This window comes from Paramisgurnus dabryanus, chromosome 17, assembly GCF_030506205.2.
Source record: "Paramisgurnus dabryanus chromosome 17, PD_genome_1.1, whole genome shotgun sequence".
Taxonomy (NCBI): Eukaryota; Metazoa; Chordata; class Actinopteri; order Cypriniformes; family Cobitidae; genus Paramisgurnus; species Paramisgurnus dabryanus.
Genome location: NC_133353.1, coordinates 24,669,017 through 24,693,220, shown reverse-complemented (window position 1 = coordinate 24,693,220; position 24,204 = coordinate 24,669,017). Strand labels below are relative to the sequence as shown.

Sequence of the window (24,204 nt, the reverse complement as noted above, 5' to 3'; positions counted from 1 at the left end):
GCATGCATGGGTTGGACTGCATTGTTTTCAATAGATTTTATTTCTTTGTCTTTGGATTTTGGTTCGATTCTGGTGCATCTTTTCACTGAAGGCAGTAAAGGTTTGTAACCATGGTAATGCTAATGGCATTTCAACTATAATGCATTACACGTCAGCGTGAACTCACACCAGCTACGTTGAGTGTAACTGCGCCTAGTTGTAGTTTTAGATGGTGTAATAAATCAAAGTATTTAAAATAAGTTTTTCATGTAACCGGCCCCTCCACCGAATGTTAATCTGCTCTCCATTTCATGTGACGAATATAACAAAAAATTATTAATGCCAAAAGAATGTTAATGCAATATTGTGGGTTACAACACCAAAGTACTATATTACAGTAATATACACAGAATTAAAAAAATCTACCCCTAATGTATGCTTGATGCACAGTTCACATGTTTTTGCAGTGCTCTGTGGAACATTTTTAGTTTCAGGAAGTGGTGACGTGCGCTGTGACCACATGGCATGAGTGCTCACCTGGGCTCTTTGTGTACAGGTTCAGACGTTAGAGACTGATATCGTGCTACTATATTTGGACACTGTTTGTCGTCTTGGCCTTTATGTGGTTTTCTGGCGCTTTCATAATGTCATTAGAACCTTGAATAGAGACTCATGTTGCACATTTTACATTAGATACAAAAAATAAGACAGGAAGTTGTCTGCATGCCTGTCAGGTGGAAAATGGTGATGAGGTGAAGGACTGACTGTGAAGGACCGGATGAGAATTTCTTTGTAATTGGAACAAATCCCTCAACCCAAGTATTAAGCTTTGGCACCTAACTCATTGAAACATTTGTCCTAATGAATGATACCTCAAAATATGCAGCAAGGTGTGCCATTACTTTTTCAAGCAGTTTTTTTTCATGGAGGGAAAAAGGGCAATGAAGAGACATAGTTAATATGATAATGTTTACCTTGACAGGATTTGAATGTAAACACATTTGGTTATGTCGAAAGTGACTTTTCACTTTTAATCTGTGTGCATAATTATGTACTTTGTCAATTACAATAATAAAATGTAAATATTGACAAGATTAACTTAATTAAATAGGTTAATAAACTTGTATTATTACTTGTAATATGCTTGTGGTCTACAATATAATTTCAAACTTTTTTAAAGCAATATTAACCAAAGCTCAGCCAGTGCCATTGTTTTCATTTAGCTTGTTAAAAAGTGACTTCTAGTATTGTGAATCACGTAATGTTATTGGTATTAGTATTGATTACAGAAAATGTGACCCTGGACCACAAACCAGTCATAAAGATCAATAATTTGTAGTCAATAAATAAGCTTTTCATTGATGTATATGTTTTTTTTTATGTTTTTTTTAGGAAAGGACAGTATTTTGTCTTGATTTTTTTGGCACCCTCAGATTTCAGATTTTCAAATAGTATCAAAATATTGAGAAAATCACCTTTTAAAGTTGTCCAAATTAATTCCTAAGCAAGTAGCAACACATATAGCTAATAATAAATATTTTTTATATATTTACATTAGAACATTTACAAAAATGTACAAGGACAGTTAAAAATTAACTGGCTGGCTAACGCTAACACATTTACGGAAGTGTTCATTAATGTGTGTTGTCCTTATAAATAAAGTAAAATATCTTCATGAAACATTTATTTTATACTAATTATTTTTGGCATAAAAATATATATTTTTTGACCCATACAGTATTTTAGAAAATCGCCTGCGATTCTCAAGTGTATCTCATCAGTAAAACCGGTTCGGTTAATCACCTGCTTTCAGATGGAGCGCCATTTACTACACAGAGCTGTATTTCACAGAGAAGCTAGGCAAAATCGCATTCATTATCGTAGGCAATTTTCCACGATTATGAACTCGGTTTTGCCTAGCTTTTCGGTGAAATACGGCTCTGTGTAGTAAATGCCCCTCCACCTCCACGATTTACTACTAATCACAGAACCGGCTTTACTGATGAGATACGCATTTTTTTCCCCAGCACTACAATATATAGTTGGTGACTTATGACTGGTTTTGTGGTTTAATTCACAAATGTTGGAAAATTTTGGTCTGTGGTATCTCCCCAAACTATACAAGTCTGTTGAGACATGTGAAAGTGTATTTTCTTTGTGAACTTTTAGCAACTTTGTATTTTCGCTTAGTTAGGAAGCTCTTCAGTACACTAAAGGAGTTGTAGTAGGATAGTATTTTTGGAGCTTATGAAAACATGCAATTCTGTAGAAAGAAATGACTTTTTCGGCTGTAATGCTGCATACAGTGTTATGACAGGGGCTCTGTGGATCAGGTTAGTTTTAAATCTGGCTACTGTGGGCATGTCAGCATGTGGTTTGCTCCACAGGAACCTGAATATAGAACACTGGGCCACTGAGTAGTGAAAGAAATGCGTAAACGTGGTTTGAGCTGGTCCGCTGAATTAGATATTGATCATCTGTGGCTTTCTCCATTGCATATCAATAAAAAACCCTTAGGCAAGTATGGGTCACTGTAACACATAGGACCTTGCCTGAAAGAGCCACAATGACCATTGATTTTTCCCTTTATGAAACTAGTGCACTTTAAATAAATAAGTGTTGTTGTGCACAATAATCTGCATATTTATAGATCCACGTATACTAAATGAGGCAAGGGTGTAGAGTAACTTGCATTCAAGTTATTTTAAAGCATGAAGAAATTGCAGGAAAAACATTTTTCTGATTTACATTTGCTATTCTGATGCTCAAAGATGAGTTTTAAGTGATACAATTGTTGACTACAGGGCAACTTTAATAACCTGTTTTTGTAAAAAAAAAAGTTTGTCGGAACAACTTTACAGGACAACTGTATAAAATTTTAGCTTTGCTACTGTAATTGCTGCTGTAATGTTACTGTAATCTACACAGAGGATGACAAGTACCATTTCAAATGTTTCCTGAATATACAGTTGTGGTTTATTTAAAGCGTCATGAAACCCCGCTGTTTCAGCTCCAGTCTACCTCACTATCATTTTGAAAAATGCTACTTAAATGGGTGTGGACGCTGTGAGAAGAACGCCGATGAGTGGGTGGGGCAACTGATATAAGCTAAGATTTACTAAGATTATCAGTATTACAGAAAGAATTGAACTGAATATAATATGTAATTTAAACAAAGGTCTAGTAAAACTACTTTTTTTTTCTTAAACAGCAGTTAGCGTAAAAATCCTCCAGCAATAAGTAGCTCTGGCCAGGTCTGACATGCCTTGTACTTCAGACTCAAGCCACCCCTTATTACATGGTTTTCCGCACAGATTCCTATATGGGCAATAACATGCATTTTCAACCTTATCATGAAAAGTAACGTTTTACTCAGTTTTTTTAACCATAATGATTTCTTAGATGCAAATATTTTATGGTTTACATACCCATGCAAAGTCTTTATTGAAGTTTTTTAAGCATTTTTTATGAAGTCCATAGTTAAGTAAGTGCTAATTTTGGAATTGTCACAAAGTTAAGTTTGTTTCACGAAAGCCGTTTGTTTATGCTGTTACTGCTGAAACCATCTTTTTAACCATAGCTTTTTATAATATTTATTGCACTTTCTGTTGACAAGAGCATGCTCAAGTAGCACAGTTCATTTTACTTAATCTTCCTCTGATTTAAACCTCTTTAGTGGTGTTTGAATGAAATATAAATGGCTCTTCATATATAGTACTGTGCAAAAGGCCACCATGCATGCCAGAATCAGATTTGTTGTTTTTGCAATATCATAGTGATTATATATAATTATTTCTCAGTCTCTTTAATAGAATACATCCAGAAAATACAGGAAATGTGTTTATAGTAATAAAAACTGTATAAAAATTTAAACTGATTTGTTAAGTTTTTAGGGTAAACTCCCCTTCCGCTTGAGCACTAGCAGGAAACTGCAGGATTTCTTAAACCTAAATAAAATTAAATCCTAATTTCTAATTTTAAAGAAATTTGTCTTTTTACTTAATTCTGCTCAAAAACGCTCAAGATGTGTTTAGTGCCAAGATAGGTCACACTAAACACAGACGATGCTTAAAGAAGACATTTAGTCCTGAAAATTGTATGTTTTATATTTTTGTACATATTTCCTATTTTTCTGTTTGTATCTTAATAAAATAGATTGAAAAATAAATATGGATGGACATTAAAACTTCTAAAACAACAAGTCTGTGGTGGTGGCCTAAGACTCTTGAACAGTACTGTACATCTTGACTTCCAGTTAGTGTTTGCAATATTTTGCTTATCAGTGTTCTGTTCACATGGTGAGAATCATGTTTTGGAACATAAAGTAATTGTTTTCAGTACAGGCTTTAAGTGCAAACAGTTGAGGTAAACTGTACATTTACATATTGTAACTTTTGTATTGTTGTATTGTAGTTTTTTTTTTTTAAACGTATTCTCCGGTTTCTCATGTGAAGTTCTTGGGTACACGTTATTGGGTTTCCTCGTTCTTGCATTTGCGATTTCTACAGTCTTACAATGAAACATAATAGCACAGATTGTTCCTGTTACTCAGATTCTGTTTATCTGAACTCAAGCTATTGAAGTTGAGCCTCCGTTGTGAAAAGCCCATGTCCAATCAGTTTGCTTTTACTCTCTATCATCACTCCAAATATTTACTGGAAATAGAAATACAAATAATTTTAAACATGGAACTGGTCCATACTAAATGACCTTCAGCAGTTTATTCCAGTGAAAAACAGTAGAGGACCTTTCTGTGTTTTGTAGCATCTATTCATGAAGCAAAATGTTCTCCGATGCTATATCAGCACATCATCAGTGACCAGGTTGTAAAAGGCCCTATAATGACTGCTGGAATGTAAAAAAAGAAACATTTAATTGTTAAATATTTTGAAATAAATATAGTAAAAAGGACATTCTAAATGTAAGTTGTGCAATTGTAAAAAAATTGGCAAAATAATTAGGAAAAAATAAAACAAATTTGTTTATTTCGGCCTTCAGCTGAGTTTTTATTTTATTCTGCCAAGAATTTTCCTTTCGGTACATCCCTAGTTTATAGTTTATTATATTGTCAGCCAGTCCCTACTCCAAAAGTGATAGAGGGATTTTTTTATCCTAAAAAATTTGATTTTGTGATAATGACTTACTGACTACAGTTACTTACCAAGCAGAGACAGGGAAAATATACATTTGCAATGCAAACATTGACCACACTGTCCTGTAATTCTGAACCTAGCAGGGGATGGGCAGATACCAGTGTCCACTTCAATAAAAACAGCCCCAGAGCCAAAGGTCTGAAAATCAGAGCAACAGCACAGGCGCAGATGTCCTACTTTACAGGTCAGGCATTGTTCCATACAGCAACAGAGGAAATGAGCTCAGGAATACTTTATGAAATTTTCCAACTTGCATCAAATCATCACTTTATTAATGCATATAATATGCCAAGCCATCATTTTAGTGGATGTTTCTGGGGTGTAACCAAGTATGAGGGTGCTGGGGTTATCCTGCTTTTACATTGGAAAATGAAGTTTGCTATAACACACACTGCCCGGTTTTCCCACTCCACCTAACACATTTTTTTTAGCATGAACTTTCATTGTTAGGTGAGTATCTTTTCAAAGAGCAAGGGAATATGAGGTTATTCCTCAATAGCTTACTGATATGGATACATGGCCATCAATAATTTACCTTGTGTGTGTCCTTTAGGAAGGCCAGGTAATTTACAGTAATTATGCAAATGCAAACCCCCATGTCAGTTTCTCGCATTATTCTAATTATTATACAAAAGCTCATCTCTGTTTGCAATATTTCAACTACAAAATTTCTCTTTTTTGTTATGCGTGCAATAGTTCATACAGTCGACAAAATGTTCAGGCACCTTTAATTTCCTTTGCCAGGCGAGAAGCGTTAACTGATCCGTCTTCCTTTCTCAGCTGTTAGTTGGAACGTGACACCAGCGCTGACATGAAAACCTCCTCATCTTGCATATGGCTTAAATCTAGTAATTAGCCTGCTTGAATTTAGCGAAACTCAACATGATCAGGTTAAGTGGCAATTAAAGAACGAGGTATTTATGCATAACGTGACACACTACAACACACCCCATCACACTGCAGCTGTCGAATCAAACAGCGTAAAGAGATTTTTTCCTCATGTCTCAGGTTGAAACATGCACATTTATATAATTATACCCATCAGACTGCCTGTCAGTCAAAAAACACTTTTATTCGTCTTACAGTCTGTGCCTAAGTTCCCTTGTGCATCAAAAGTAGTGTATTCTTACGTGAGTGCTCCTGAAAATGCCGGAAAAACAAGATTATTCATGTGGATGAAAGTTACGTCTTGCATGAAGTGTATAGCAGTAAACACCAAGGACAAAAAGCACCATAATAGTGGTTCATACCTCCCTAAAACTATATTCAGTGTCTCAAAAAGCCATGCAATAACTGGCAAGCCTGATTTTGCAGAGGACAACATGTTTCTGGATGAATTTCCTTAATGAGCCAATCGGATTTTAGGGTTAGGGGAATGTAGGCCCAATTTCATACATAAAACCAAAAAATAAATACAAAATACACTGGAGAGGTAGCAGGTCCTTAAAAACAAAATTAATATGTATATAAAAATCAAGGCCGGCTTATGGACTAGGTTAGGAGCTTGTACATTATTCCTAGCCTATTATCATTAGGGATGCACCGATACAAATTCTCTGTGCCGATACGACGTTAGATTACTTATGAATCAATGAAGGCTTGGGTATCTTACGTCTTTTTGTTTCTTCTCTTGAAGAATTCTCAGTGTTTGTGAATGAGCGTGTTTGATAAAGACTGCAGTAAAGAGAGGAATGCTAGCAGCAGGATTCTGTTTTGACAAAGGCAGTGCGGTCTTGCCTGGCCTCAGCTGGGACAACTCCATTATACTGGATGAAAGTCCCCTCTCTGTGGCTCTCTGAATATAAAGACCTCCCATGGGAGTCACTCCTTTTAAAAAATAAGATGAAGTTCTCAGCAGGGGTTCTGGGTTTGATGATGTCATAGGGGACAGCACACTTTTTCGTTAGCTGTACGGCCAAGCACCCGGGTGAGAGAGTGTATTCACACTTCTGCCTAAAGCATCGTCTCAGTTGTTAAAACTTCAGTGCTTGCAGTGCAAGGATTTTTTTTTTACCTTCGTAACTTATATTTGAGTGACACAGGGTGTAGGAAATGTTAATTTATTGATCTGTCAAGTTTGCTGGTAGAGCACTGTAATGACACATGCACCGAAACTATGTTATTCTGCCTCTGATATCAGAGCTCTTATCTAAATGTGTTTTGGAATGAAATGCTTTGGTCAATTGAACCTGTTTGGTCTTGTCTTTTGTGTACTTTGCTAAGCTTTGTTGCCTTGGAGGCCATTGTGTCAGAAGTTTAGTTCATAAGCACGTGGGCATGATCATAAACACGTGAACGTTTGCATATCTGTACATTCACCCCTTCACTGCAGGATGCCTCTTATTGATTTTTTCTTTATTTTTTGCATAGGCTGTAACTGCCCAGCATAGTGACTACAAACTAGTTTGTTCTCTTCAACAGCAAGACATTTATGGTAGAAGATTACTAAATTATGTTTTGTTTGGTGTTGATGGAAGAGAACCTTACTAATTGGACTGTGGTGGTTCCCAATATAAATATATATTTGCAAGAGCTTGAGAAACACTGGCCCAGCTCATAAATGGCCCGTTTGCTGGAATGTAATGGTCCCCACCCAAGACATTTTTTAATATTTGGCTTCTAATGCTTCCCATTTCCACTTAGAATTCCTGCTTGTCTGTTTGTAGGTTGGAGTTTCCTGTTCCCACGATACAGCTGACCCTGTTTTAAGTTTTTGCCCCAAATATTAATCTCCCGGACTGGCCACCAGCCTTAATTACCCTGCTTGACACCACTCACTAGCTGCGTTTCCATTATCATTCAAATTGACATTGCAAATTAAAAATACGGTCAATGGAAACGCGTCAATTTCACAAAAACTCCAGTACATCGCAAAACACTTGGTTTTTTAGGCAATTCAGAAAATGTGTATTTTGTAAAACTGCAATAGAAACAGTTTATTTGCATTTTTAGGTCAACTGATGTATTTAATCACATAATTATTATTGAAGATGACGCGGTATGTACTAAAACCTCCCAGAAAATGTTGTTTGGATTACACTTATACTTAAAAAAGAAACACCTCATACGTTGCCGCTCCCAAGTGTAATGGGCTTTTCTTGGCATTTAATGTTTGGATAACACTCCTACATCTCCTTCGAATAAAATAATGGCTTAAAATAGCCAACATCCATTGACATGGTGTTTGGAATGACTTATCTTAAGAGGAAAACTATGTTTCAGTCGCATATTATCGATAAATGGAAACTCCATTATTTAACAATAGTTTTTTTGACAACTTTTAGAAAATAACCCTGAAGTTTTGTGCAAATCTGCAATGGAAACGCAACTACTGTTGTCCTGCATTGCCATTACAAGTTTTTATGTCTACCTATTTACAGTGACCATGTGTTTCTTCTTTTCTCAGGAGCATCTTCAACAACTCATCCTCATGAACCTGCCCAATGTTCTGACCATCGCCAAAGACCCTTTATCAGGTACTACATAATATTCTCACATTGTCATTTTAATTTGCTTACTAAACGTTAGGAGGAAGGAATAAAATGTACGGTATATTTTTTTTAAACTGTATCCATGTCGAACAAGGTAAAAAGTTACTATCCCACTCCAAACTATACTTTGCTTTTTAATCCATCTTCTCTAATAGTTACTATTAATGCCATACTTCTACCTTTCTCCATACTCCAAAGCAGAACACATACACTATGTGCCTTTAAACAAACGTCTTCATTCATCACCTCACACACAGCCCAGCCTTCAGAAACACCCACTGATATGGGGAGTGTGGGCAGGGTCTGGCTCTCTGGGGAAGGAAACGCATGTTGTGGACCTTGTAATGGTAGAGGAAGACAGAAAGGCAGAGGAAACTTTTGGGACCCAACCCAGGCTGAGTGATGGCTGTTGACAGAGTATGTAGGATAGAGCAGAATATACAGCTGTGATAAAGTAGACTGTGGGAGTTTAAGGTTTATAACTTGCTGTTGAGATGTGTTTGATGAGGTGTGGCGTCTAATTTGTGTTATCTGGTTGTGTTGTTTATACGTCCTTTTACTGTTGCAACTAGTTGACAGATTTAGGTGTTAGATGAACTAATGTACAACCAGCTGGTTATGATATTTGACTAAGTGATCAGGCCTTAAATTGACATTGTCCAGCTCCCCTAGAGTTAAACATTTGATTATTACAGTTTTGGAATCCATTCAGCGGATCTCCGGGTCTGGCGGTACCACTTTTAGCATAGCTTAGCATAATCCATTGAATCTGATTAGGCCATTAGCATCATGCTCAAAAATAACCAGAGTTTTGATATTTTTCCTATTGAAGCCTTGACTCTTCTGTAGTTACATCATGTAATGGTACCATGCCTACAGGAGATGCAATGATATTACGCAGTGCCTGAAAGTAGTCCCCTTGGTAACTTTCAATACTTGCGCCTCTTGCAGCCATTACAGCAGCAAAGTCCTCGATTTTTATGCCGGAATAAGAGTATAGTTCCTAGCCATATCGGCCAGGAAAATTGCAACTTTTAATTTTCCGTCAGTCTTATTACACAATGTAACTACAGAAGAGTAAAGGGTATATTTTACAATAATGATTGTCTGATTAATCCACTTAAGTACTTGGCAAATACCTGAAATAAAAATACCCAAACAGCTTAAATATACAGCCTAGTTATGTTTTGAGCTATTTAAAATATAATTGTGTTATTTGGCACTGAACTTGACACCGTTTTAACCGAAGGTCTGAAATTCAATTTGTTGTCATAATATGGGACCCTTATTATGTAGCTCAGTATGGTATTTTGAAAAAATGAAGACGAAACCACTTTTGTTGTGAAAGGTGATTCTGATCTGTTGTCTGATATACTTCCTGTCTACAGGATGCTATGTAGTGGTTTGCATATACAGAAATAGCCATTGTTATTGTGCTATTTTCTGCCTGTAATGTACAGTAGGTTATCAAAACATCAAAAAATTGTTTTTGCTCATCGAGCCAGTATTTAAGCTTCGCATTTGTACAACAATTGGCTCATTGTTTATTATGAAATGCTGCAAGAAAAGGAGGTTTTAGGGAGACGCCGACTGTTTACTGTTTTTTTTTTTTATAGATGTCCATACATTTATATTATAGAGGCCTTATGTGAGTCATTCTTGTAACTGAAATTAAAGTCACTTGGATAAAATTAAACTGTGAAATTATTTTCTACATTATTATTTTTCATTATTTTACCATTAGGTATTTACATATTTTTACCTTTTTATATCTATATATTTACGTTTATTCTATAAATTTATGGTTGTGTTTTTTCTGTTAAGCTTCAGTTGTAAAGGACAATAGAGTCATTTCCCCATAGAGATGCTTCTTCTCTTTCTGGTTAATGGGGTACGATCAGATGGGGTAGCGTTGGGCAACAAATGGTCACCATGGTGATGGCACCCCACACCCACCCCATTCTCTCCTGAGTATTTATTAGTCTAAGACTGTCAGACACAAACACACTCAACAACACAGACATGCATGAACCTACCAAAAAAACACAAGGTTTTTTTGTGGTTAAAATTTTTGTGATTTTTTTACTTATTTACTTATACATTTCATTTTTATAGAATTACACTTTAATTTTAAACTTTGAGTTTAAACTGTATGATCATAAAACAGGATGCTTTTCTCTAATTGCATGTCAGTATTTGACATGTAATTTTTAAGGAAAAGAAAATATCAGACAAGATGTTTTATGACTTAAATACTGTTTTTAATTAATGAAAGGTTTAAACAATAGGGAAAGACAGTCCATTTCCAGTCTGATCCCCTGGGAATTTATTAGTATTGTATGAGTTGGCTAATGTGAATCCTACAAAGAAGTAATTATTATTATTATTATTATTATTATTATTAGCAATTATAAAGCCCCACCTCTATCTGAAGCAAAAGCTAATCGTACTAAAATGTACGAAATGAAAACGTTTAAATTTATATGAAATAGCCAGCTCGTAAAATAGTTTTGAATTGCCATGATAAAATAAAATAGAATAGATAAAAAATAGATAAAATAGAAATAAGAACCTCAAGGAATAACAGTCAAATTTTACTTCTTTAAAAAAAGACACTACAAAATAAGACGCAGCAAATAATATACAGAAACTTTTTTTCATAAAATACTTCAAATCCATTTAATCCCAACTTGAAAACATTCAGAAATACCGTGTTTTTTTTTTTTTTTTTGCAGAATCCATTAAGATCTGATGATAAACCATGGTAGATTGTAAATTGTAGTATTTAAAGTAATTTGATAATATAGGTGTGTTTAAAAATATTTAATAACTATTGCTTAGCTCCCTTTTTGACTATATTCTTGGTATCCATTTCTGTTTTTACCTAAAATGTTTGTGGCTCATAACACTCATGGCATGACTGTTTCTGTCTCTCAGGTAAAAGTATGGAGGAGCTGAAGAGACTGCTGTTGCTCATATTGGGCTGTGCTGTACAGGTAAACTGCCCGTGTCACATTCTGACACCTATAACAGGAAAATCTTTCACATCACCGTGTCTGGGCATGTCCCTGCTTTTCCAGAGTAAAACCAACATTGTGCTGATTATACTGCACAATGAGAAAACCATTCAGACACATCACAGAAAAATCTGATAATTGTAAAAGATTTGCTTGTTGGTTTAGATGTTTTTCTGTCTCCACCTTTTCCTGAGGATTGTTCCTCTCCTGGCTGTTCGGATTGGCTGAGCAAGATCGTTTTCCCCACTTTTTCTCCATCAGTGCCGCCGTGACTGGTTTTTCCTGTTCTGTGAATAGATAATAAACAGCTCACACTGATTTAGGGCCCTAACGTTACCAGCATAACATTTGCCTGCTGATTTGCTTTCTGTCCCGAGTCTTTCAGAGCTTGTCTAATCCTGCAACATACCGTCCCAACACAGTTTTCCAATCACGAGTCATATGTCTTGCCCTTTATCCCATGTTATAGTATCTTGTGCATTCATGCCAGTGTTTCATTTGGCTAATTGTCATGTCATACTCGATGCTTTCATATAAACACAAGCATGTTATTGTTTTTTATGTAATATTTTTATCCTTTCTAATCCCCTTTCTATTCTTCTTTCCTTCCTCTTTCTTTTTCAACAGTGTGATCGCAAAGAAGAAATCATCGAGAAGATCAAGCTTTTGGACATTGAGACACAGGCTGCCATAGTGACCCATATTCAAGAGGTAGATTCCCTAAATCCAGTTTATACCAGTAACTTTTCTCACATGCTGTTTCTGACATTCATTATCTATCTATATTTGGTTAAAGGTCACCCACAATCAAGAAAATGTTTTGGACCTTCAGTGGCTAGAAGTAGAAGAAATGGCCATCGAGCAGCTCGACCCTCTGTCTCGCACCATGGCCTTTCACTTACGCAAACTCATAGACGAGCGAGACGAGTCTGCCGAGGTAAGTTACTACTTAACTTGTCTAAGACTTTGTTCCTCAGTGATTAGATGTTGTTACAGGTCTGTCGTGTGTCCTCAGGTGGTCCTAGAGCTGACGCAGGAGAGGGACTATCTCCAATCCCAGCAGCCTTCCAATCTCTTAGGCTTCCCCAGCCCTGAACACAACTCCCTGTCTCCCGTTACCCTGCTGTACAAAGAAGATCGGCAGCATGTAGCCGTGGAGCTGGCCGAAACAAAGGCCAAACTGCGTCGCTCACGCCAAGAACTGTGAGTGTGAAAGTTTAATACGGTTATCCTATTTGGTTTTGTCTTGTTAGAATGCAACCTGCTGAATTTTAATGGCTTTGTTCCAAATCATAGATTTGTTTACTTCTCGGAATTTCACCGTGATGCTGCGTTTACTCCAACCGCATTTGTTCAAGCGGCAAACACTTAGTTTGCCGCTTGAACAGTTTGAATGCATTTGCGCGTCTAGAGCGAAGTAGACGCGCAGAAAAAGCAAGCATTTGACGCACGTCAGAGGCAAAATCCCCTTCTTGTGGGAGGGGGAAGTGCTATGTGGTTGTCTGTTTGCAAGATAGCTGATGTTGATTGGGCATTTATCGAGAGATTTACCGGTTTGTATTTGGTCGCCTTACTATAGGGGGAAAATAAACGCTGCGCATCGCTAAACGTCACGTGACTCAAATGTGAAATGTGTATTTACAACTTACCAGGTTGCCCAATGTCCTCACTGACACTCTTTCAAGCGAGGTCCTTTTTATTCCTGTCTATATAGAAATAAGAACTTGTGTCGTATAGCTCCACGTGACTGCTTACGGACGATATCAAGCGTTCCTTCATGTTGAATGAGTGACTCAGAGCGGGGCTGCCGCCACAGCAGCAAGCAGGCTCCTGATTGGTTAACGCGGTGCGAAAATCCGCCAAAGTAAAATTGTTTCAACTCAGGCGTCAGATGCAAATCGCATCAAATTCAAAATGCACAAAAAGCACCATTCGCGCGTACCGCGCCATTCGCCGGCAATCCGCCTCATCCGCGCTGCGAGACCTTCAGACGCGCGTCAAAGCGTCGTCACATTGACTTAACATTGAAATCACTCGCGCTTGACGCCTCTACCACGGATGGTGTAAACGCAGCATAATTCATTAAAATTCATTCATTGAACAAATGTGCATTTGCACGATTAATCGTTACAGCCCCAGGTTACATAATTGGCTCTTGACTATGTACGCCATATTGGATGCAAATTTTGACTTACAGCAGTTCATTTTGGGATTGCCTGATTAATGAATGTTAGCAGTGCAATAATCATCTTATAAGGCAACCTAATACCTGGAAACAGCCTTTGTTTGGGTAGTGTTCTTATGGTACCTAAAACCTTTGTCTAGGTAAGCCGCTCACTATTAGGTTTATTATAGAGGCATCTCTTGTGACCTTACCATACCACATGCTCAGTGAAGCTTATGTCTATGCTTAATAAGTAAATTTTTTGTCTGTGCTCTACAGAGAGGAAAAGACCGAACAGCTGATAGATACCAAGAATGAGATCGAGCGTTTTGATGCAGAGATTCAGAAACTCAAGCAGGAGGTATCACACCACTTCCTACAGTATGGTTTATTTTTACTATTCAAACATGGGAGTAGTTTACTGAAGCTTCATCGATTGAATTTGTGTGCAACAGAACATGCAGTTGTTGGCAGAGGCACGTTCAGTACGGGCGTACCGCGACGAGTTCGATGCTTTGAGGGAGCGTGCTGGGAAAGTCGATCGACTAGAAACTGAACTGGGTCGGTGTAAAGAGAGGCTAAATGACGTGCACTTCTACAAGACCCGTATAGAGGTAACCCCACCACTACCTGTATTTATAATAAACTGTAAAAACAGATCCAGATGGCTGTCAGTGTATGGAAAAGACATAAATAATAAACCAGCCACGTGGTGCTTTAATTAGACAAGCAGGGATTGGTTACCTTTTAACGTGACTGATGTTCATCTGCCTGCTGTTGGCTTCTGCTGAATTAATTTCTCAGTCATAACACCACAGGTGTCTACTGAGACCCTGATCTGTCACAGACAGGCCCGTGACTCCCTTAGTCAGCTGTCTTCATCTTCTTTATCTCTACTGATCTGCTTCTTATCCAGCTATTCATCTATCACGGATGTCTGCCTTTTGTGTGCAGGAAATGAGAGAGGACAATTTGACCCTGCTGGAGACAAAATCCATGCTGGAGGCGCAGCTTACCGCAGCCAGGGGGCGCTGTGACAAATTACACGAGCTGGAGAAGGAGAATCTCCAGCTACGCTCAAAATTGCACGATATTGAGATTGTGAGTGTCACGGAGATTATTGAATCATATTTGGGTCAAGGTTTAATTGATTTTGATTCAAGGAGTGGTGTTTCTTTTTTGGCAACTGTGAAGGTGGAAGATTTAATGTTTGCTTAAGGATCGTCTGGAATCAAATATAATCTTTATTGGTATTGTAATGTACACAGTAATTTGGTGCAATCCAAAGGTGCGATTAGTACAAACCCTTACAATTGTGAGCAAAAATGACACACAACCGCACAATATATTAATTTTATTTATATAGCGCTTTTCACAATTGTTTTAATTGTTCCAGTGCTTTGCATTAATAAAAGCAAGAGAAAACACAGAAAAATCAGAGGACAACAAAAGTAGCAAACTACAGCGACTAAGATTAAACTGCACTAGTGAGCAGATTATTAATGTAACATAATGAAGAAAGTTAACCTAAAGGGGTTGAAAAAACTCCTAAGAGAAAAACCCTATAGGGAAAAAGTCCTAGGGAGAAAAAAACCCCAAGAGAGAGCCAGACTTAAAATTTAAAGGAAGCTGTTAGTTGTTTCTGGGCAGACTTAGGTGATTCAGTAGTAAAAAATACTATAAATTAAATACTATATATTAAAAATATGCTATATTAATTACTATACTATAAAATTAAATAAGCATTTAAAAAAATGTAGAAATTAGAGGGAAGAAGCGGTATCAAAAGCAAAACATTTTGGCCTCAAAAATATTATCCCTTATGTGGTGTTGGGGTCTTTTTCTGCCTTTTTTATTTGGCCACAACTTTCTCTGTGTTTCAGCAAATGGAATGATTTTTGGCGACAAATCACATATATTAAGAAAATGCTTTAAATTTTTAAAATGGTCACTAAATTAAACCACTGTAAAAATGTATAAGATAAGTATTTTGCATAAATAAATCTGTTAAATCAACCTCAGTAGCCTACTGATTTACAAAAATTCCATGATTTAATCGTGCCACATAGTGATCAACTAATTTTTTAAAGGAAAACCACCAACAATCAAGAATGCATGATAATAAGGTGTCATGGCTCTGTAATCAAAAACATTTTTAATAATGGAAGTCAATGGGGCAAAAACAGCAACAAACCATAAATGAGGGAGAAAAAAACATTTTTTGATGCTGCACACAAACTAAAAGTGCATCAAAGCCAATGTTTTTATTAATCTTTGTTTGACATGTCCAAGACTGTAAAAAAGATTATCAAAAGCCAGTCCACAATAACTTTTTATATTGAAAATCAATAATTTTGTGTTGATTTCCCCCCAAATCAGTGACATCACTTATGAACTCTGCAATTAAAGAGTTAAAATCATGGAATTTTTGTAATCATTTGGTAGTTTTGTTCAGTTCTGGGCCAGATTAACAGATTTATGCAAAAAATTTGGTGGGAAAAATCCATCTGATACATTTTTACAGCCATTTAATTTAGATGCCTTTTTTGGCCACTAACAACACAAAAGAGACCACCCAATTTGAACAATGCACAAGGGTTTAATACAAAGCAGGGTGCTTTTTTGTTGTGTTCTGGGAAAACTTGCAATCTTGAACAAAAACACATTAATTTATGACTTTAATGACTTTTATGTCTTTTTACTTCTAACACACTTAAAATGCACAATAAACAAAAACACCCAGTGACTAGCTTGCAGCACACTAGCAACCATTTAGAAACTACTAGCAAATGTTCCAGCAACGGTGTAAAAACATCACCCACCTGCAAAACAAACACCCAAACATGGTTAGAATGGGTGACCACAACTCATATTTAATCAAAAATATAAAATCTGATTAACAACATCTTTTGAAATAAATGTTTATACTGTATAGACACAACATTATTTGAAAAAGTATCACAATGCATCTGTGAATATCCTGTGTTTTAGGACAGGGACAGTGATAAGAAACGTCTGGAAGAGTTGTTGGAGGAGAACATGTTATTGGAGATTTCCCAAAAGCAGAGCATGAATGAGTCTGCTCACCTTGGATGGGAACTGGAGCAACTGTCCAAAAACAATGATGTCAATGAGGGTGAGTTTGTCACAGTGTTCTCATATATCAGAACTGTTTGAAACACGATACTTGGATTTAATGCCATGCTGGGCTTGTAATATTACTTCCAACCCAAACTCATTAGGAAATACAAAGAATTGGTAAAAGTGGGTCAAATGTTACTGACACATTTTCTCTCAGTTGTTTGGTTAGTCAAACCCATCCCAATGCAAATTTTGGTAATATGCTATTAGTAAACCCTGACCTTTTTCCTTGAAAATTCACACGAGTTTGTGGTGTTTTGATTTCGTATGGGTCTTTTTTGTCCTAAATGCGCTTCAGTATTTGAGTTTATGTATTAGAGAGAGCTTCTGTACAAAGTGTTTCAGAAATAAAGATATAAATGCAATTTATTTATAAATAGCTTCCTGAAAAATCTTTGTCCTCAGGCTGTCCAAAAGTGGTTAGGTGTGTGTAAACATTGTTTCTAAGGTGTCAAGTGGGTGACTCAGCATCTGCCTGCTTAAAATGAATTACTCATGAATGCTTTGTGTTTCTACAACAATCACATTACACACCTGTAAATACACAAGGCTATATATAGTAAGAAAAAATAATGGTAATTTCTTATAGGCTTTTAATAACAATGGAAGATATCTAAAGAGTAAGTTTGTGGAAGAAATCCAATTTAGAAACAAAAGATTATACACAAATTTTTCAATATACAACATTTCTTAAAGGAAAACATCACAGTTTTTCAATATTTTACTATGTTTTTACGTCAACTTAGACGTATTAATACATACCTATCTTTTTTTAATGTGTGCACTTAATCTTTGTACATCGTGCCGGGAATGTGTTAGCATTTAGCCTAGCCCCATTCATTCCTTAGGATCCAAACAGGGATGAATTTAGAAGCCACCCAACACTTCCATGTTTTGCCTATTTAAAGACTGTTACATGAGTAGTTATACGAGTAAGTATGGCGGGACAAAATAAAACGTGGTGATTTTTTAAGGGGATTAAAAATGAGAACTGCATGGAAGTGTTTGGTGGCTTATAAATTAATCTCTGTTTGGATCCTAAGGAATGAATGGGGCTAGGCTAAATGCTAACACATTCACGACGTGCTATACAAAGTTTAAGTGCACGCATTGAAAAATTACAGGTATGTATTCATTGGTTTAAGTTGAAGTAAGAACATGGTAAAATATTGAAAAAAATACATTATTTTGTTATTTTATCGTTTTCTTTTAAATTAATTATGCATTTATTTTAAACAGTATTGATTCAGTTTTTCCTATAGACGGTTTCATCGGACGCACGTGCGCTGACGCGATACACGTCTGGATACGAACTTTACTTCCGTTTTCGTTTTTTTTAATGGTCTGACTAGTTGCTAAACTGATCTCTTCAACAAATGCCTCGTCGAAAATAACAAATATTTTGGTTTCGTAGGTAATTGTTTTTGCTTGTTATATAAATAAACTACGTTTAAAGAACTTTTTTGTTATTTATTCTTAGCAGAGTTTACCGGAAGTTACGTGCGGACCACGACAGCCGCTTGTTTATGATGTTACTGCTGAAACAGTCTATAGAATCTAAAACAAAATGTTATTTAACTATTGAAAAAGGTGTAAGAAGATTTGGGAACAGCAGCCAAATGGATTTACAGAAACAATGACCAAGGTTTTACAAGCACCACTGTCTGCTATTTGCAAACACACATCCCATCCTAAACTACTATCCTTACAGCCTTGGTCAACTCAGTATTGCAGGGTATAAACCTACAAATGACTTATCTTACAGGATTGTTGTCACAGCATATTAAACTGACATGAAAGTATTTTAAACTGAAAAGAACAGGCATCAATCAGATTGGTTGTCGTGTATTAATTTATCACTTATTAAGAACATATTTTTTGTCTTTAGCTCGTAAGTCTTTTGGGTTTGAGCTGAACGAGTCTGCATCCAGTCGCCTGTTAAAGCTGGAGAAGGAGAACCAGTGTCTTCAGAACACCATCCAGGAGCTGAGAGAGGCTTCCATCAACATGGAGGAGGGTCAACAGCATGCATTAGAGCTGGAGAAAGAGAACCAGAGCCTTAGCAAGAAGGTACATTCTACCTCCTTAACTCCATTTATGAGATCTCGAATGCTGCATGCTGAGAAGACGTCTGCTTTTTGTTTTAGTTGGAGCGTCTGCAGTCCCAGTTAGAACAGGAGAAACAAACAACTCAGGACATGGAGAACCTGGGAGAAGAGCTTCTAAAGGAGAAACAGAGGCTGGTGAAATCTATAGAAACCCTGCAGGCAGAAAAAGATGAACAGGTGAACATGTTTGACCTAAAGAAACATATTCTTTAACATGGTTACCATAACATTAATCAACTATTTCAGGCATAAGTTGACTGATCCCCAAACGTGTGTTTACATTTATGTGTTAGATCTCAGAGCTGGAGCAGGAGAAGGAACACCTGACACAAGCGATGAGCTCCCTCCGAAAGCGTGCTCAGGTGAACAGCGAGGCTCGCGTAAGGGAGGTGGAGACGGAGAACCGCGTTCTCCATCAAACCATCTCAGAAACGGGTGGAAAACTGGCTCGCCTGGAGGCAGAGAAACGGCAGGCCACTAAAAAGCTGGAATGTCTTCGTGAACGAGGAGAACGCTGTGAGGAATTGGAGAGAGAGGTAGCGCGTCTGGAACGGGTCCGTGAGCAGCTGCAGCGGGAAACTGCCTCTCTGAAAATCGGTAGCGAGCGCACTGAAGCCCTGGAGCGAGAGAACACTACTCTAGAACAAGACAACCGCCGACTGAAGAAGTTGGCTGACGCAGCCCAGAATGCCAGTTTGCGACTAGCCGTTTTGGAGAAGGACCACCAGCAGCTTGAGGAGGAGAACCTGAATCAACGTCGGGCGCTGGAGACCCTACGGCCAGCTGCCGCTCGACTGGCTCAGCTGCAGCAGGAACACGCTGAGCTGGAGAGGGAACGTGAAGAGATGAGCCGCACACTGGAGGAGCTTCGCTCCCAAGCCAAGAGAAGCGAAAGATTAGAGATGAACTGCAACAACCTGAGCCAAGAAAATCAACGGCTCCAGCAGACCTTGGAGAACAGCACCACAAAGATTCAGAGTCTGGAGGGTGAACTGATGCAGAACGAAGCAGAAATGAAGGATCTGAAGCGAGAGCTGGATGGGCTGAGGCAGGCAGCAACCCGTGCCGAGGTTGTGGAGAAAGAAAAGCGAGGAATAGAGCAGGAACTGGGTCAAGTGGAGAAGGAGAGGAAGCAGTTGGAAAAGGAGACGCGTAGATTAAAGCAGCAGTTGGAGGTGAAGGAGACGACTCTGGAGGAAAACTGCCTCAGATTGGCCAACTTGGAGAAGGAAAGCACGGCTGTTAACAAAGAGCTGAACCGTTTTAAAGAGGCAGCTGGGAGAGTCAAAGAGTTGGAGAGAGAGAACAAAGACCTGCAGAAACAGGTCACCATAGACAAGAAAACTCTGGCCATGCTCAGAGAGGTATGACGTAGAAAATTAAAAATGAGTTGGAGCTTTGTTTAATGGAATACAAACACTTACTTTGCTAATTTTGGTACACAGGAGCTGGTGAATGAGAAGTTAAGGGTACAGCAGCAGTGCAATGAACTAGAGAAACTCAGCCACGAGTTGGAGAAGATTGGCCTGAACAGAGAGAAACTACTACAAGAAGAGCACAGTTGTGAAGACAAGTGAGTGACTATTCTCTTATTAAATAGTACTGACCTTATTTAAACCTGTAATACTTTTTCCATAAAAACACAAAAGATGTTTTTGATGACTTGCTTAGCCTAGCTTTTTTATACAGTGAAAGTCAATGTGGAAGGATGCACTCAAGCTTAAAAAATGACTAAAAACTGCTATTTAAAGGTCAAAAACATAGTCCAGATGATGTCCTGCATTCCAGATCATCTGAGGCCACACAATAGCTTTGTGTGAGGAGTAAACCCAAATTAAAAAACAAGTTATTAACTGAAAATCTTCTTCCTTTGCAGTAGTACATTAAAAATTCAAATCCATAATTTGATTTTCAAAGATTTATTATGAAAACAGGTTATTTTTTCCACAAAATGCAATAAATCCATGATGTTTTTTTTCAAAATGCTATAGATCTACTGAATCAATATATAAATGTGCATTTATCTTTGCCATGTTATATTCATTTAGTTGACTAGTGGTTATACACTGATAAAAAAACATTAATAGCATTAATCAAATCCTTGGGACATCATCGCTGAACTTTTTCGACAGCGATCAGCAGTAAAATGTTTTGGTCCTGCTCGATTTTCATTGTCTTTGAGTAAAATAATGGATAGTTTTGCTTAAGATCCGCTGGGGTCAATGTGTAAGCATGACAGAAGCTTGATGCTGTCGGGAGAACAAGCAACAGCCGGCATTTTTCCGTCTCCCGTGTGCCTCTCGCGTAAATTATTCGATTTTAATGGCTTACTTTTGTTTCCTGTCACAGAAAACCACCACAAGTTTATCAATGCCAACAAAAGTACATGAAGTACAAAGTAGATGAGGAAAACTAGTATTCTGTGTGTATTCAAAGCACCGCCCTTATTTGTTTACAATGCGTGGAATGGTGCGCTATGATTTGTTGAGTGTATTTATTGCTTTCTACAGAGAAGGAGGACTGGTGTTTATCATGTTTGGGGGAAAAGGGAGAAAAGATGACAGAATAACAAGGCCAATATTGGATTTTGTTTAAAATTAAGAATTTACTTTTTAATACTGACCTGATTGAGTATGACAACGTCAGGCTAACCTGATACAATACTGATTTTGACGGTAACTCTTTTTTTAATATGGCGTTTATCGCGTTTTGGAACCAAACTCTTCATATATACTTTTCTGATGTTTTTTAGGTTATTGGTAGTGTATGAGTATGGCCTATTTAAAAATGGTATAAAACATGTCTTGTTTGTTTTTATGAATGCTGCCCTCTTTAAAGGTGTAACAGGTGAGTTTTTAGGCAACTGAGCTTCTTAGGTTTCAAACTTTCTTGCGGATAGATACATTGGCTTCTTTTACTTTCTTTTACTTTCATACATTTTTTTCTTTCTTTTTGTCATATTCATAGTTCTTGCTCACTGTTCACGCTAATATAATTTGGGTGCATTTACACGAAAACAATGTATTGAAACACGGAAATTTTACACGCGACAAAGCTGTCAAAAAGATCCGTGTTTACACTGATCCGCAAAGACGACTAAATTTGCTGTATTACGTATGTGACACCAGTAAATGGCCATGTTACCTTGTAAAGAAATACTACAAGCCTGCATACATATGCATTTATCTACAGAGAGGTTAATACACTAAATCAAGACTCCAAAAGCATCGAGTTGTTTTGTTTAGATGAACAATGAGTGACCCTACAAGTGACCCTGGACTATAATGGTGCTTTTCCATTGCATAGTACCTAGACTTGTCGCGATAGTCGGTGAAACGGTGATTACCGGTGCTTCAGCCTCTCACTGGTTAGATCACTTGCCCACCGTGACACCGTCTTTCATTGTCGTTTTGATATTTTCGTGTAATTAAATCATTTAGTTTTGTTAGAGAGAGCAAACACTAAGAACAATGTGTCTGCTGCCTGAATTCAGCAGAGCTGAACGTGTGTCACGTCACAGAGCAGCAGGTGTCAGATTTCATTTATTCTTATCAGAGTGTGCGAGACGAGGTGACTGACCAGACGATAGCAGAAGCCGCGTGCTTACTCGTTTTTGTTATAATATACATATATGATGTTTAATATAAGCAAGATCATTTTGTTGTTGTGTTTATCATCAAGAAAAACAATAAACCCATCATTCAAGCTGCGCTTTATGGAGAAGTAGCCGGTTGCTCTGCTTGGAACTGGCGGGTTCTGGGAGAATTACCTGCACACATTGACTCAAGCACTTAATTACCAGCTGTTGCACTCGCATTGCACGCAAATTCATACGCGATTTAACGCAACGTACGCAAGCACTGCATTTAAACAGTTGCGTAATTCAAAAGTGAAAGTAAAATGCGCACTTCTGTGCATTTATAAGCCCCTCCCACCCAGTGAAACCGGGATCACCGGGTTTGTGACATGATGATTAACCGGTGGGAAAATTCTGTCATTGCGGCAACCCTAATAGTACCCCACGGTTTGGTTTGATTTGGGTCAGGTTGGGTCGGGTCGGGTCAGCTCACCTCACTTTGGCTTTGTTAGCTTTTCCATCGAGTTTAGTAACACTTCAGAGTGGGAGCGATTATAGGCGTGTCGTTATATTTGTGCTGCAGGCAGGGCTTTGTTAGTGTGACATCACATTAACAATAGAATCAAAACAGCATCTGTAATGAGCCTGCTCTGGTTTAAAGGGGAGTAAAAATGAGATTTTTTTTAGGGAATTGTAAGGTGGTTGTGTTCACATACTGCGAACATACATTTATGTCCAAACATCTTGTAAAAGTGGATTTTGCATCATATGGGCTCTTTAATAAATTAAGTATCTTGAGCAGCACAAATGCAGTATTGCATGTGCTGAAATCGTTGTCGTGTAAGCATCCCCTTATGGTGTACTCGCACTATCCAAACTAAACCTCGCTCGGGCGCGCTTGACCCCCAAAGCCCGGTTTGTTTGACTAGTCTGATCACTCTATACCACGCACGGGCGCGGATTGGTTAACTTGGGCTCAAGTGCGATTTAAAAGGTGAAGACGTCAATTTGCGCGACCACTCACCTTCATCTGCCTCCGTTAAAACCTTTTGATGCGCGCAGCTGGGTTACGTGAATGTCCGAGCTGCACACGTGACAGATCAACTAAGCAATATGATGACGTGAGAGGGCTGTCTGTCATCGTGCACCAAACGACTCAGAATAAAAAACACAGACTTAACATTACGATGGGTCCCAGTGTTAAGAAAGCGCTTTACTTCCTGCTTTTTTCAAAACAATCGCATCTTAATGACGAAAGTGCGCCCGGGCTCGGATCGATAAAAGTACAGTGTGAGGGCGTGCGTCTGGGGGAGTAGGGAGGGGTGACAATCGCACTGGGGCATGGTTTGGTTTGGTTTGGATAATGTGAGTGCGCCCTTAGACTTTCCGTAGTGTGATCCAGTGAGTTAGTCTGAGCTCTCTACAGCTTTATTATAGCAGTTATGAGCTTTGCTGTGTATAGTGGTGTGTTTATAAGGATTTCTTTCATATTTAGATCACAGTATGAATAAAGTCCTGACTCTTTTTGTAGGTATGTGATCCAATCTGATTAGTGAAACTCCCACATTTATTTC

The 24,204-nt window shown here is 37.8% G+C and overlaps 1 protein-coding gene across 1 annotated transcript in view; it reads left to right on the top strand.

Annotated features, from left to right (window-relative positions):
* Window positions 1-24,204, top strand: part of ccdc88c (coiled-coil domain containing 88C) — an 81,311-nt gene that overhangs the window by 22,704 nt on the left and 34,403 nt on the right. The window contains exons 4-16 of the mRNA XM_065288543.2: window positions 8,539-8,608; window positions 11,561-11,619; window positions 12,268-12,351; window positions 12,437-12,577; window positions 12,656-12,843; window positions 14,084-14,165; window positions 14,260-14,418; window positions 14,759-14,905; window positions 16,796-16,940; window positions 18,834-19,015; window positions 19,093-19,230; window positions 19,347-20,417; window positions 20,499-20,626. Of these exons, the coding sequence (XP_065144615.1) occupies window positions 8,539-8,608; window positions 11,561-11,619; window positions 12,268-12,351; window positions 12,437-12,577; window positions 12,656-12,843; window positions 14,084-14,165; window positions 14,260-14,418; window positions 14,759-14,905; window positions 16,796-16,940; window positions 18,834-19,015; window positions 19,093-19,230; window positions 19,347-20,417; window positions 20,499-20,626 (2,594 nt within the window). The remainder of the gene's footprint in view (window positions 1-8,538; window positions 8,609-11,560; window positions 11,620-12,267; window positions 12,352-12,436; window positions 12,578-12,655; window positions 12,844-14,083; window positions 14,166-14,259; window positions 14,419-14,758; window positions 14,906-16,795; window positions 16,941-18,833; window positions 19,016-19,092; window positions 19,231-19,346; window positions 20,418-20,498; window positions 20,627-24,204) is intronic.